General features: G+C 50.6%; 1 protein-coding gene across 2 annotated transcripts; it reads left to right on the top strand.

Moving 5' to 3' along the window:
- Positions 1-3,139: 3,139 nt before the first annotated feature.
- Positions 3,140-14,524, top strand: CEP68 (centrosomal protein 68). 2 transcript variants are annotated; one of them, XM_074922766.1, is made up of 7 exons: positions 3,140-3,179; positions 7,282-7,704; positions 8,206-9,663; positions 11,011-11,133; positions 11,353-11,449; positions 12,800-12,954; positions 14,085-14,524. In XM_074922766.1, the coding sequence occupies exons 2-7, from the start codon at positions 7,324-7,326 to the stop codon at positions 14,133-14,135; spliced, it is 2,265 nt and encodes a 754-aa protein (XP_074778867.1). In that variant the 5' UTR covers positions 3,140-3,179; positions 7,282-7,323; the 3' UTR covers positions 14,136-14,524. The 2 variants fall into 2 exon arrangements, with proteins under 2 accessions (XP_074778867.1, XP_074778954.1); XM_074922853.1 differs by having other exon boundaries at positions 3,163-3,183.
- The last annotated feature ends 560 nt before the right edge of the window (positions 14,525-15,084 follow it).

Below are 15,084 nucleotides of genomic sequence, written 5' to 3'. Positions count from 1 at the left end.
TACTCTATTAATATTGCTAGCAATGCCCTGGGAACAAATAGGTCAGGTCTAAGCCCTGCATTTGCTGACATCTCATCCATCCCAAACACTTGCATTGTGAGACTGAAATTTGATGCCAAAGACGGTGCAGATGCTATGCAAGAGCATATGGTGCACATCCAGGCATCAGGTTTCATCACAGAGTGTTAACTATCTGGTTTGTAGTGTGAGACCATTCAAGGTAGGAAGAAACGACAAACTGATGTGTCAAAAACTTTGGATAACAGTACATGATCAGTTATAGGCATATTAAAGTGCTGGATACATACAACTGGTGCTCCTGACATCCGGTTCTGTACAAAACTATGGATATTCCCACCAAGAAGGTAGAAGTTTTTGAAGAAAATTGAGTCTTCCTATCCCAGCTTCTCGTATGCTAGAAATGTACCACTTCCAAATCTGATGATCCTAAGCAAGCTCTACTTCACATAATCGATATGGGGATTACTGCTGAATTACTGCATCCACAGATGCAGGGAAATCATTTGTCTTTGCTGGAGAACCTTCTTGCTGAAAAACACAAGGTTGAAAGAATCCTGAGGTCTCAAACCAGCAAGAGAATATCCGTGTTAGTCTTTGCAAGCCTCGAGTGACTTTGGGTGGGAGTTTGGCTGGGTTTGGCCCTGTATTATACATCAAATAAGCTAGTTTCTCTTCAGCAAAGTTCCTATCAAAGAGGGCCAGATGCCAGTGGAAGAAAATTGGTATCATTTCCCTGAATTTTTAAAATAATCTCTCCTTTAGATCACCAGTTTATTCCCCCCTTGTTTACTGACACCCTCTCAGCATGAGCCCAAGGAGAGGGGAAAGATTTTGTGGCGCTCTGGCTGTTCTTGTAGACATCCTGGCATTTGTTTGATCGGAGATGGAACAGGACGCAAACCTTTCCTGCTGGGGCTGAGACCGCAGCCGAGTGCTATTCAGCCCTGAGAACAATGTCTGGCAGCTTGCAAGTAATTTAAACAGCTAAAAACAGCCGAGCCTGGGTATGAATCATGACCCATCCATGTTTGCTTCAGCCTTCTGACTCGCCTGAAATCAGCACTGCCTCTATTGGCAGGCAACTGGCTCCCTGGAGAATAAGCAATAAACAACATTTAAAGAGAATTTTTCTTTAAAGAAAAAGGGCTTTGCCTGCATGAATTCCAACAAAAAGCTGACTCTCAAAAGCGTGCATCAGAGACAGAGGGATGTGCAGCCCTCCAGAAGACTTGCTATAACATTCATCATATAAACTTCAAATACTGAAATATTATGCAGTAACAGGGATGATGTGGGCTTTTTCTTAGCTGTGAGTTCTTCTGAGAGCACTGTACCATGTTATACCATGGTGTTACAGCTCTGCTTTTTGAAGCAGCCCCAAAAAAGTTACTCCCACTCTGTTTCTCTAGAGAGAAAAAGCAAGATTCTCCAGGATGGTAACTGGGGCTGGTTCCATTGAGGTCAATAGAATAAACCCGGCTCACAGCAGCTGGGAACCTGGCCCATAATAGACAGGGTGGCAGAGCTGAAGCACGCTGTGGGGCTGAGGAGTGTGGCCAGCGCACTGAAGCACTAGCCCAGGGACTTGGGCTACCTGTGCTGTTCCCCTCACCCTGCTGCCAGCCTGCTGAGCAAAGCCGAGATGTCTCTTTGGTCCTTCACGGCCTAAAGCTGGCAGCAATGTCATTCAGATAACTGACCTCTAAGAAATCTTAGTGTTATCTAAGAAATAAGCTTCGGGAGCAGATGATGCAGAAAAAGAACAATCAGCCTATGGATATAAACAAGAGGAAAGGTCTGTATTTTCTGTGGGACATGGGCACATGTCAGGATATGGCTGCTCCATCCACCAAAGAAGGTTCTGGCTGCGTACAAACCCCCGAGCAGCCTGCTGCAAAGCATGGCCAGAGGATCTACCCAAAAAGCTGCCCAAAGGGCAGGGCATGGCTGGCAGCTGGCCCTCGAACACACTCTGCTACATCAGAGGGACGCCCTGCACTTCCTCCAAAAAGAGTCTTTGCCTTGTGCTTGTAGGATGCTGAAATCCATTTGCCATTCAAATCTAGCCATTGCTCCTGCAATACCATATTTAGATGGTTTCCCATCCCAGAAACAGCGCAGGAACACCCAGAGAGGAGCGGAGGCTGCCAGTGAAGAGCTGGGCCCTGAGCAGGTCAGCAGCATTGCCAGCAGGGACAGGGAAGGGATCTTAACCCCTGTACGCAGCACTGGTGAGGCCACACCTCGATGACTGGGTGCAGTTTTGGGCCCCTCACTACGAAAAGGCCATTGAATGACTCGAGCATGTCCAGAGAAGGGCAACAAAGCTGGTGCAGGGTCTGGAGCACAGGTCTGATGGGGAGCGGCTGAGGGAACTGGGGGTGTTTAGTCTGGAGAAGAGGAGGCTGAGGGGAGACCTCATCGCCCTCTACAGCTACCTGAAAGGAGGGTGCAGAGAGCTGGGGATGAGTCTCTTTAACCAAGTAATAAGCAATAGGACAAGAGGTAATGGCCTCAAGCTGTGCCAGGGCAGGGTTAGATGGGCTATTAGGAATCATTTCTTTGCAGAAGGGGTTGTTAGGCGTTGAAATGGGCTGCCCAGGGAGGTGGTGGAGTCCCAATCCCTGGAGGGATTGAAGAGTCGGGTTGACCCAGCACTGATGGATCTGGTGGAGTTGAGAACGGTCAGTGTGAGGTTAATGGTTGCACTGGATGATCTTCAAGGTCTTTTCCAGCCGAGATGATTCTGTGATTCTGTGATACACGGGAGAAAAGGGCTGTATGTAGGAGAAAAGGAAACACCCTAAAGTTGCAACAAGCCCGTCAAGGGCACTGGAAGTCACACTACTCCAGCGACAGCAGCGCCCGCCGCTCCCGGAGGGCTCAAGTCCCCGGTGGCAGCGGCTGATTTGCTCGGCCAAGAGCCAGGAGCGGTCCCGGAGCAGGGAGGCCGCTCCCCGCCCAGCGCCGGGTCAGAGCTGGGGGCAGCGCCGGGGGCAGCGCCGGGCCGCGCCGCGGGGCGGGGCCCAGCGCCACGCTCCGCTCCCATTGGCTGTCGGGCCGTAAGGGCGACCCTGTGGACGTGGCGACCCCCGTTCCCATTGGCTGGGACGCGGGGCGGGGGGCGTGGCGGCGCGGGCGGCGGCGGCCTGCGCACGGTAGGTGCGGGCCGGGGGCTCCCGGGGGCGGCGGGGGAACAGAGGAGCAACTCTGGGTCTTGTCGTGGCCGCCCGCGGGGCGGAGTGTGGGGGGAAGCGGGCGGCTTTCCCTGTGGAAGCCCGTGGCGCGTTGCCTCCGTGTCTCCAGCAGTTCAGGGCGTCCCTCGGGTGCGGTGCCTCCCCGGCTCTATTGACTTTATTTGGGGATTTTTTGGTTAATCTGCCGTTTTTTCAGCTGCGGGAAAGGCTTTTCGGGCGGAAAGCATGCGAGAAAAGGAGCAAAAAAATACCAAAACTCAGATCCCGCAGGCCTGACAGGCAAGAGCAGTGTGTTTTTTCCCCAAAACAGCAACAACAACAAAAACCTTCCCAACAAAACCAGAGCTGGTGGGAGACGGAAACTCGATCAGCGTCTGCTGCCCTGGTTGAACTCTGCCAGCCAAGTGCTTCCCACGGGCGGTGGGATGTCTCTGGTTGGGACAGAGCTCTCCTTGTCTGCTGGCTTTTGTGCGACTCTTTGGCAGGCAGATTTCTTTTGACGACATGAAAATGTTCAGGGATCGCTTTTCTGGAGAGATCCCCATGGACCTTCCCTATTGAAATGAATGAAAACAGCCACTGTCTGCTGTTAGCTAAAAAAAACGGCCGCGGGTACCGTTTCTGTGCCGCCCCATCGCTGGTGAGGGCTGGGCTGTAGCAGGGGTTTCTGGTCCCTTTCCTGTGGTTTTAAGGCCAGTGGAAAGTTTCCACTGTGCCTAAAGCTGTCGCCGTACATCCCTCTTTGGAGCTGTGTTGGTCTTCCCCAAGGATTTGGGCAGCTTCTTCCCGTCGTGAGGGTTAATCTCGATGGGAAATGGTGAGAAGCCTTGTTTTCTAGATGCTCTTGTAGTTGGGAATTGCACTTAGTGACATCAGCATTTTCACTGTTTTTAAAGATGACTTTTTGCCTGATCGCTCCATGTAGGGAATGTGTGTGACTTCCCCATCTACTTTGCACCCAAATGTGGTTGGATGTCCAACTCCACCTGAAATTAATTGAAATTAGCTGCCTGAACTAGAGACTTTTGACAATGGAGTGAAATCTCTGAATAAGCGGATTTACTCTCACTTGTGCATACTGGCAGGTTTCCTTGTTTCTCCTTAGCTTCCAGTTCTCCAGTCTGGAGACTTAATGAACCGGTAAACCAGCATTTGGTCTTTTTTTAGACCGATGGCATTGTAGAAATGTATATCACTGCATGCTGCATCCGTAAGATCAACAGATAGTCTTGAAAGTTGAGAATAGTTCAACCTTTGTGTTCCTGCATATGGTTACAAAAATAATAGATGGGTTGTTACCTTTTTTTTTTTTTAAATCTTGCTTAACACAAGTTTTTCAGATTTAAAGGTCAAGTTTATATATGTTTTTTTATAATTGTGTTTACTGGGCTGACTGACACATGACTCAAGCCACTAAATCTGGTGGAGATAATGATGTTCAACATCACTTTGAAGTTAATGTGCCATCTTCTTAAAAGTGAAGAGGTACCGAGGTCAATCATTAATTACTGCACATTCAGTTTAAAACTTTAAAGTTTGCTTTGATGCCTTGTTAAGCTTTTCTTTCTTTTATGTATTTTTTTTAATCACTACCAAGCAACAGAACAGATTGTTGAAGCATTTATGTCCCAAGCTATGGGTGTCCAGTGCCCTCCTCTCTATTAAGATTTATATTTACTGGACAGTTTGGATGTACAGTGCTGCCAGAACATGCAAGGAGGGATTAGAGCCAGTGAGATGCCTGTTCATGTCATGATAATTAGTGATGATCTCTGCTGGATCACCTGCTTCTTGTCACAGAGGAAAGCACCCAAAATGGTGAATTTGAAGCAGGCTCTTAGGCTCTGAAATGGATCCTGGAATTTAGTATGCAGTAGCTTACAATTTGTCGGCCCGGTGGCATTTTGCTCATTAGGTTTTGGTTGGAGGAGGAGGAATCCAATCAGTGAGCATCGTTTCTCCTTGCGGCCAAGGCCCTGGCTTTTAAAGCTGGTAAACAAATACATCTCGGGGGGTTTTCTGAGCATTTAAATCACCTGGATTTGGCATTTGATTCGCTGATAATTGCTTGTCTGATTCTCTAAACAAAATTAATTCAGAGGCACTGAATGGGAGTCAGTGAGTGCTGGCCAGTAACAGGGGGCTGCCTCCTGGGGCTCGGGAGACCTCTGGCCTTAAAATCTGTGTGGTGTGTAGGTGAAGAAATCAAACACATGCTCTGTAGGAAACACACCTGTGTTCAGGAGTGGTTTGAGTTACTCTTTCTGTTTACATCAGAAATCTACCTTTTGTTAAACAAGATATATATGCTTACATATATTTGAATGATATTTGTTGTATAATATTTAGGGAATTTAGCAGGTGTAGGTTTATCAGTTACATTTATTGCAATTACCATGTGTTTTTGTTTGGATATACAGCCTTTTTGGGGGCGAAAAGGAGAGCAGTACCATTGATTTTAGGATAGCATGATGTGCATAGGGTTGTCTCTGTCAGCTACTTAAGCAATCACGTGGGTGAGTCGAGGTGTTGGCAGGCACACGGCTTGTGTGGAAGGCTGGGAGGGCCCAGGATTTACTCGCCCTCTCTGCAGCTGCTGCCCTGCTGAATATAGCTGCTGGGCAGTTGCACGGGCTGCCGGCGCCTGGGGAGGGGGAAGGCAGCTGCAGTGCCTGCCACGGGTTGTGCTGGGGGTTCGGTCTCCCCTGGAGACCCGGTGCATCACCCCGCTGCTCTTTGTTCTGTGCGTGGGCTCTGCTTGTGGGAAAAACCCCTGTCGCCGGAGGGGTGGATCATAATATGAGATCGCGACAAAAGAGCTGACAGAGGGTGTGAGTATCAACTTGTTTCCCACTTCCAAGTATTGTTTGGGAATACTTTCTTTCCTCCTTTTTTTTTTTTTTTTTTTAAATTTCTTTTCAAGTTGAGTTTGCTGTTGATGCTCCCTTGGCTGGCCTCTACATTGCCATCCCGATGCTAACTGGGTAGTAACCACTCTGCTGATGTTTTCTTAATGCTGGCACCCTGGTTTGGGCTGGAGTTGCTGGAAGAGGCTTCGGTATTGCTGGTCCTCTGAGGATGCCCTGCCTGGGACCCAGCAGAGCAGAGCCTGTGCATGAGGATTTGGGCAGCGCCAGTTTTGATGCTCTGAGGGGGTCCCGCAAGGTGTCATTTACATTGAGAGTATTTTTGAGTCCTGCTAGCTCGGTGAACACAGGCAGAGGCGCTCAGCTCTGGCTGGTTTTTGTAAAACAAGATCTCCTGTGTGCTGCTGTATTGGGTCGCCTTGATTTGGCCTATTGGTTGTCCTGCTGCAGCGTGGGCAGAGAGAGAGTGGTGGTGGAGCATCTCCGTGTGTGGAGCACCCGGGGTTCAGGCTCTGAGAATAATATTTCATGTTAGAAGGATTTGCAGCAAGGTGCAATGGGCTTGGCTGTACAGCACGCTTGAAACTGTGTCATTGGTTGTGCAATCATTTCCATTAATTTCACAAAGAGTTAATTTCATGAATTGAGACAGAAGCTACAGAGCTAAGTGCCAAGTTTGGGTTTTACAGCCTCCTACCACCCCCTCTCATTTTTTATATATACTTCTCACTTCTGGGTGGCTTCCATTTCAAGGTTTTGAAACCCTCAGCTTTCTACCCCAACAGCCTTCTGGGCTCAGCCATACTAATAGGTGCTTTACATCCTAGTTAACAATGTCTCATTTGGGCCCAGTAACCTCATGGTGCAAAAACTGTTTGTGAGATTGGCCATTAATTCAGGAGAGAGTTGCGCTGTGCCGGAAAGGTGTAAACTACAGGTTTGTTCTCAGTGCAGCCAGAGCTTTAATAGATTTTCCCTGGGTGTCATGTCCTCAAAACCAGAAAACGCTGCTGAGACACGAAGGTTTGCTCTTTCCTCTGTCCCACTTGACACACTGAGATGCAACTTTATGATTTTTGGGGTCTGACTCGGAGCATGCTTAAGCTCTTCGTTATTAGAGATACCCAGTTTCTTTACTTGGCCTGGAGACAAAGAGGAGATGGTGAGTTGCTGCTACCACGTGTTGTGTATTTCAGAGAGCCTGAGGCTCATCATTGTCTTGCTGAAGTTCCGTCCTGATGGTGGATGTGGGGAAGTCAGCTTCTGGAGCCTCGCTGAGTGGGAGGGCTGAGGGCGATGGTAGGTGGGACTGTGCAGATGTGGAGATGGACTACCCAGAGCTGGCTGACAGCCTGCACCAGCTTTTAGGGGCAGAGGAAGCCAAGCCCTGCCTGCAAGGAATGGAGAACGTGGCAACGAGCAGACGTAGTTCCCTGGTCACTGGTGTTACCCAGGGAGGCTCGAGCTACCACCGAGAAGCATCTTCGGCATCTGCATCCAGATTTCCCGGAGCAAGAACAAGCCTCTCGGAGACAGAGACATTAATTTATAGAGCCGCTGATGGCGGCGATGGGCCTCGTCGCGTCAGCCACCGGTTCCTCTCCTCAGAAGAGCAGCAGGTGAGAGGGTTGTATGTACAGGGGTTGCTGCATCACCGGGAGGTCCCAGCCAAGGCGGGGATTTGTTTGTCTGGGCTGTCCTAGCAAGGGCTTTCCGTCTCCTCCAGCCAGTGTGCCCACCCCAGCCCTGGCCTAAGCGGTCTTGGGGGGAATGGCTTGGGCTCCGGCACCTGAGCTGTTGCCTCTATTCCGGTATTGCCGCCGTGGAGCTGGAAAGTTGCTTGGGATGGGGCTCCTTAATTAAGTACCTCTTGCTGCCCAATGACTCACACAGCTTCCCAAGCCCTCGGGATGCCTTTCCTTAAAAACAAGCCCCGCTCCAGGCAGCTGTGTACTGTCCCGCAGATGGAGCAGAGTTCCCCTTCCAGCGTCTCCCATGGCGGGTCTGAGGCTATCTGTTTTATCACCATGTCCCAGGACAAAGGGATCTTTTGTCTGGATGTAATACTTCATTTTATGCGTCTCTCTCTCCCTTTCCTTTTTCCCTGGGTCCTTGAGCAGGTGAAGGCATCGGGCTGTTGGGAGCCAGTGTCCAGCCCTCCCAGCCGGCGCAGCTCTGCCGGGGAGAGCATCCTCGCTGGCAGCTGCCACGATGCCCGCGCCAGCCGGCCGAGCCAAAGGCTGGGACCTCAATCCCCATTTTCCTCCACCCCGGAGCTTCTGCGACCCCAAACCCCGCCCAGCCCTGAGAGCGCCCTGCGGAGCCGCTCCGCATTGAGCTTCTCCACTCTGTCCTCAGAAGAAAACGGCCTCTCCAAAGAGCCATCCCGCAGCTTGGCAGCCAGCACGGACGTGCCTTCTCCCGCGGCCATGGCCGCTGGGGACCTGTGCTGTCGGTGGGGTGTGGCGGAAGGCAGGGCGCCGCGGCCACGCAAACCCTTCGGTCCTCTGCTTGGCAACCACCCAACCGCGGAGCGCGTCAGAGGGATGTCATCTTACCAAGCTGATTACTGGGCCTGCGCCATCCCGGATTCGTTACCCCCATCTCCAGACCGTCACTCGCCCCACTGGAACCCCAATAAAGAATATGAGGACTTGTTGGATTATGCTTATCCACTGAAGCCAAGATACAAGCTGGGAAAAATGCCGGAGCCTTTCCTCCATGACTCAGGAATAGGTTTGGACAGCTTTTCTGTTTCCCCTGAGGGCACATCGAGGTCCACCAGCATCTACAGCCAAGGTGGGCAGGCTCGGGGAAGCAGAGAAAATGGGCGCTGGGGGTTCGTGGCTTCTGCAGAGAGGTTCTCCACCCTGATGCCTGGAAAAAGAGGCTGCTCGGAGGCTGGCTCGTCCTATGAACCGTCAGCTGCTGCAAAAACATCCTTCGCAAAGAGTACTTCATCTTGTCCTCTGAGAGGTTTTGCTAAGGATGTAACGACAGAGGCAGCTGGGCTGGGTTCGTTTGGGCACCCTGCTGCAGATGGGAGACGCTGGTGTACCAGAGGGAGCCCCTTCCCAAACTACAAAGGGCAGGCGAATAGCACCATTAATAGGTTTTTACCTACAACGCAAGTGCTCCCCCTGAGGCAAGAGTGGGAGAGTGATGAAGAATTTCTCTCCCTGCCTCCAAGACTGCGGGAGCTGGAAAGGCTGGCTCAGTTTTTGAACGATCTTTCCTTAACTATAAGGATCCCCAGGCATAACGAACATGACCTTCCACGTCACAGTGACATCAGGCAGCCCCTTTCATCTCTGTTGTCTCCTTTCAGGGAAGCAGGTGGTAGGGACGAAAGAGGGAATATTGAGGATTGCGCAGGGCTGCAACACCCCTGCAGCTCTCGAAAACCCAGCTGGGGAAACGCTGAATCGTGTGGCCAGATCCATAGGGATCCTCTGTGGCGGCTTCATCTACCGACCGGTCTCAGGGACACATTGGATGGGACGTACCTACATGAACCACGGGTCAGGGGACATCCGAAGAAGAGCCAGCAGAGCGAGTCCCTTGCCCAGTGCATTAAGGTAGGCTGAGACCAGAAATAAAGATTCTTATGGGAAGATCTCGCATAAAATGGTACTGTATTTATGGCACAGTTAATTAAGGCTTCCCCTTCTGCAGAATGTTCGGTGTCTGGCAGCTGGTGGTAATTTTTGCACGAGGCTCACCAGAGCAGATTAATTTCTTCTGGTGGAGCAAGAGCCCATCTCGCTTTTGCCAGGGCTCAGCGTCACCGGGCTGGGCTCAGTGGGAATGTGGCGCTTGGCTTCCCCCAGCCCACCCATCCTGCAGGGCCACTGCACTGGGGGGAGCTGTGAGAGCTGTGTTTGGGGCTGGACCAGCATGAAACCCAGCGTTTGCTGCCTGCCCTATCACTCTGGCAATTCAATGTGGCATGGCCAGCCTTTCCCTTCAGCCTGGGCTCGCTCATCTTCCGCAGAGTAGGTCCTACTTAACGGTATAATAAGGCCAGGCAGAACTGGTGGGGTTTCTCTGAGGTTTCCTGGTTATTTTGTGAATTTTTACTTTTTGGGCAAGCGGTGCCTCATGACCATCCTGGCACTGGTGCCATGCTTCCCGCCTTCCCCTCCATCTTCTTCCCTGCCCCAGCCCCGGGCAGAATTTGGAAATGATGCTGAGCTGTTTGCAAGCGAATAATTGTTAGTATGCATGTAGCTGCAAACACCAGTGCAACTCTTTCCCCCTCTTGTATGGGAATAACTCTGCCAATTTAAAATGGGTCAGCGTTAGGGGTGCATCTGTCACCCCAAATTACAGTACCAGGGAGAAGCAACTTGGCTTTATAGCAAAACCCTGACCGCAGAGCAGGAGCAGGGCTGGAGTCTGACTTCAGTGAGAGCAGAGACCCCTGGGTTTTGTGCAGCGTCTTACAAAAATAATCCCTTACTGAGAAGCTTTAAAAATAAATGAAAGCACTTAATTGAACGAGACACACCCCTGGGGAAAAGCAACTGCAAATTAACTTGCACAGCTCTGCTGGAGGAGGAGGGAGTCTCTTCCGCTGGGAGGTGGTGGAGGCAAACCCCTTCCTTCAGCCTGGGTGCCACTGGCTTCTGACACCTCTCAATAGCAGCTATTTCATTGGTGCCCCTCAATCCTTGCCACACTGTGGTTTTGGGGTGTGTTTGGGGGTTTAATTCGCTTTTTGCTTTTTGCTTTTTTTTTTTCTGTTGACCCTTGGTTTCCCCAGCTTAGGGATGTTTGTGTGCTGGGGGGAGGTGGGCATCACCAGCCCCATGACAGGAACGCAGGAGAGATCAGGTGCTCCCTGAAACACCTATTGCTGTCCCTGCCATACCTTTGTTGCAAAAGTAGAAAAGTAACCCCTTTTGCTATGCTTTGTTAAGTAGATGTTTTGCTGTCAGCTGGAAGAGCTAATTCGTTGGCTGTACAACGTCGCAGACATCACCGACAGCTGGGTACCACCCTCAACAGACACCGAGAGCATGAAGGCATCGCTGCACCGCTGCTTGGTAGGTGTCACCGTCAGCTTTTCCTCCCTGTCTTCGGTGCACAAAGTAAGACACCGCTGGCACATTCCAGGTGGGTGATACGGGGCGCATTGGGTGTGCAAACCTGAATTGAGGAACACTGGGAACCTGTGTGGGGGAAACTGCTCCCCAGACAACCTGCCACAGGTGCTTCTCTTCTAAGAGCCCTTTGAAGCAGCGCTCCTCTTCTTCCCTTCCCAGGAGTTCAGGAAAGACGTGGCTGATCACCGGAGCCTGACGGAGAGCGTGTTGGAGAGGGGAGAAGCTCTCCTTGACTGCATGGCATCGAATTCACCAGGTGAGGAGGAGCACTTGAGCAGGGCTGGTTGTGGACACAGCCAGGGGCGCTGGCTGTAGTGTCTGCCCCCCAAAATCCCTGGCCCTGTGTGTGCAGGGGTGGAAAAGTGGTGGGCAGAGTTCACTGTTCAGCAGCTGTACGGGAACAAAAAGGGTTTCACACCTCTGTTGCTGTCCGGAGACTTGGGAGGTGAGTGGACTTGGAGGTTTGAAGCGATTAGTCCCAAACTGCAGCATGTCTTGACCCTTGCCTTGTGCTGTGCCATCTGTCACAGAATCCTCTCAGTTCGAAAAGACCTTGAAGATCATCCAGTCCAACCATTAACCTCACGCTGACCATTCTCAACTCCACCAGATCCCTCCGTGCTGGGTCAGCCTGACTCTTAAACCCCTCCAGGGATGGGGACTCCACCACTGCCCTGGGCAGCCCCACAACCCCTTCTGGAAAGAAATGCTTCCTGATAGCCCATCTAACCCTTCCCTGGCGTAGCTTGAAGCCATTATCTCTTGTCCTATTGCTTGTTACTTGGGTAAAGAGACTCGCCCCCAGTTCTCTACACCCTCCTTTCAGCTAGTTGTAGAGGTGGATGAGGTCTCCCCTCAGCATCCTCCAGACTAAACCCCCCAGTTCCCTCAGCCGCTCCCCATCAGACCTGTGCTCCAGACCCTGCACCAGCTTTGTTGCCCTTCTCTGGACACGCTCGAGTCATTCAATGTCCTTTCTGTAGTGAGGGGCCCCATCATGGGTGGTGGATGGGTTTCTGCCTCTTATGGGTCCCTTCACAGGTTTTTGTCTTAACTATAGCGTGGTCAGCTCCCACCGGGCTGCAGGCTGCTGTCAGCAGGCAGCTGGGAGATGCTTTTGCCCAGCACGGGGCGTGATTTTCACACCCTGCTCGCACTTGATGCATTCCGGGCAGGTGGCAGCAGCTGATCTGAGGAGACAGCCCCGCCTGGCTGGTGGTGCAGCACACCTGGGGCAGAGACTCTGGGTATTGGGTGCATCTGGCACAAGGGATTTCCAAAGGGCGGGCTATGTCTGCAGTCACCAAAGGGGTGGCGACTTTAGTGGTCGAAGGCTGTGTTACAATGGGCTGTCTTACACAGGCCCCAAGGTTTCCTTTGGGAGCCCCTATTTCTTATCTTCACTCTTAACCTGGAGCCTCCTAGGTTGCTTTTCTCATGCTCCAAACTCTGCATCACAACGTGGATGGGATGAAAATCAGCTTATTGATTTCTAATACCCTATTTTCTTCAAACTTTTGTCCAGGCGAGTGCAACTCTGTCTTACTGCTCTTAGACATTGAACTGTCACATTACTAACAACTCCATCATACCCTTTGTTTTCCAGCTCTGAAAGACACGCTGGGTTTGATTGCAAAACAGTCAGAGGAGCTGGAAACCCAAGCGGAGCACTTGTACGAATCTGTTCTAGCTGCTGTGGGTCCTGCGCAGGGCAAGGATGGGATGGAGGACAAGGGGGTGCAGCAGGCGGCTGCTCAGTGGGTAAGCAGGGGGGAAAATCTGCCTTTCTGTGGCAAGGGGAGGAGAGCAGTGTAGGAAGATAAAAAACTTAGCAAACACTATACATCAGGCTTTATTATTATTTCTTTTAATCTGGTATTTGGAAATCCTAAAAGGAGAAGGCGGCCAGGGTGATCTCAAAATGGATGCCCCATGGTCTGTGTGTCAGGGGAAGAGCTGTGTGTTGGTGAACCAGCTGATGAAACCCAAGAGCGTGGTGAGAGTGACAGCAGCTCCTCAGAGAGACCTGGGGAGCTGGGAGGTCACTGTCAGGCGGTGTCGGGGGTGGACGGACAGACAGCTGTTCTACCAAGATCACTTGCATAGCAGAGGGAGATGGGAAAGGGGTGAGGGGTTTTTTTGTTGGTTGGTTGGTTGTTGGGGTGTTGGTTTTTTTTTTCCTTTTCTCAGTGTAAAATTCTGCTTGCCATGTTGTGGTGGGAAAGGGAAGCAAGCAAATTCAGGTTGTGAAATATGACTAGACCGTTTGTTTGCTGATTTCTTGAACATCTTCCTTCAAATAAAACTGCAGACAGAAGTGTTCTGGGAGGGCATGGCAGGAGGGTGAGCATAAGGGGGTGGAGGGGTGCGTGGTGTTTGAGGGCAGTCAAGGCAGCTGGGTGCTGCCACAGCTCTCGGCCACTCCTGCTGTGACTGGAGTCACTGTAAAACCCTCTATGCGAAACAATCGTGGGTGTCAGCAAGGTGCTGGGGCCAGAGGTGCAGGAAGGCTCCTGACATCATCTGAGCACCAAGAAGTAGGAATTTAGGTACTGCAGGATAACCTTGCCCCCCCCCCCCCCCCCCCCCCCCCCCCGCCACTATCCTCCTACTCCTGTTAGCTCAGGCTGTTGACTTCCCCATGGCCCACTCCACACCTGAAAATTCAGAGCGGCGAAGAGGAAAAATTATTTCCAGTGCTTTAGAGGAGAGTAACAGTATCTTAAGTAGCTTGGGTTTGGTTTTGGTTTTAAATTGCTAAACATATGTAGCTGTATCCTATACGCTAGCAAGTGTATGTGGAGGTGATTTAAATATAGCATAGGAGGTTTTCTTTCTTTCTGCATTGCAGCCAAAGCACAAGTAGCAAACGTAAATCCATTTTATTTCAGGTGCTGCCTCTGTCAGACCTGGGCTTTGTTAGCCAGTCTCGGGACGGCTGAGAAGAATTGCAGCCAGCGCCAAACCACCTCTGCCACCTCTTGCAGCGATGCCAAATAAATACATATGATCACTGTGTTCGGAGTTAGCCACCCCGGGGCTGAGTTCAGGGGGTTTTTTTTGTTTTTTAACCATGGCTTGAGAAAGGCGAGCTGTACAGCAGTTCTTTGGCTACTGGAATGTCTGGTTAATAGTGCTGACTCTGCTGGGGAGTTTTCTCAGTGAGAAATGCACAGCTGGCCTTCTTTTGGTTTGTTTTTTAATGTAGCTTTCCTTTTTTATTGAAGTAGCCTGTTCCATGTATTAGCAAAACATCAGGAACACACAGTTTTTTTAATGGAGTAATCCATAGTATGCTGTGCAACTCACTTCTAAGTAAAGCCCTGTGATTTTAATAGCCATGTTCTCATGTTTTGTTTATGCTCTTCAAAAATAGGTGCTAGAAGCCAAGAAATAGCAACTCCTTCTAGTTCTTGGGAGCAAACTGAACTCATGTTTATAATTACCCTTCCCTGCCAAAGCAGAGCCTATTTAACTTTCAATTTTTTATGCATAAACACAAAGAGCCAGTGTGCTCTCTGAATCTCAGTAAAACAGGTGAGCACGCTCAGGGAAAAAAACACAAGTTATCTACAAACTGCTGTTCCCTGTTATTTGTAGTAGTTTAGTGCTGTGCTGGGTTCCCTGGGTGCAGCATTGTGCCTTTCCCCTCTGAGGGCTGGTGCAGTTCATCACTGCTTGCAAAACATTCAGAAAGGATTTCCAAACCCTTCCTGCAACAGAAAAGAGCAGCTCCGAAGCAGTGTCACAAGTGGCCAAAATGTTACAGCCAACTACAGAATGTTGGTTCTTGGGCTTTAACTAACCTTTAAACTAAGCAGTGATCATCCTGTTCTTGCACAAAATGCATCATTTCCTCCCATTCTTGTGAACAGAACAAAGTGAAGTTTC

The sequence above is a fragment of the Athene noctua genome, chromosome 1 (assembly GCF_965140245.1).
Source record: "Athene noctua chromosome 1, bAthNoc1.hap1.1, whole genome shotgun sequence".
Classification (NCBI taxonomy): domain Eukaryota; kingdom Metazoa; phylum Chordata; class Aves; order Strigiformes; family Strigidae; genus Athene; species Athene noctua.
Note: the sequence above shows the minus strand (reverse complement) of the source record. Positions and strands in the feature narration are given on the sequence as shown.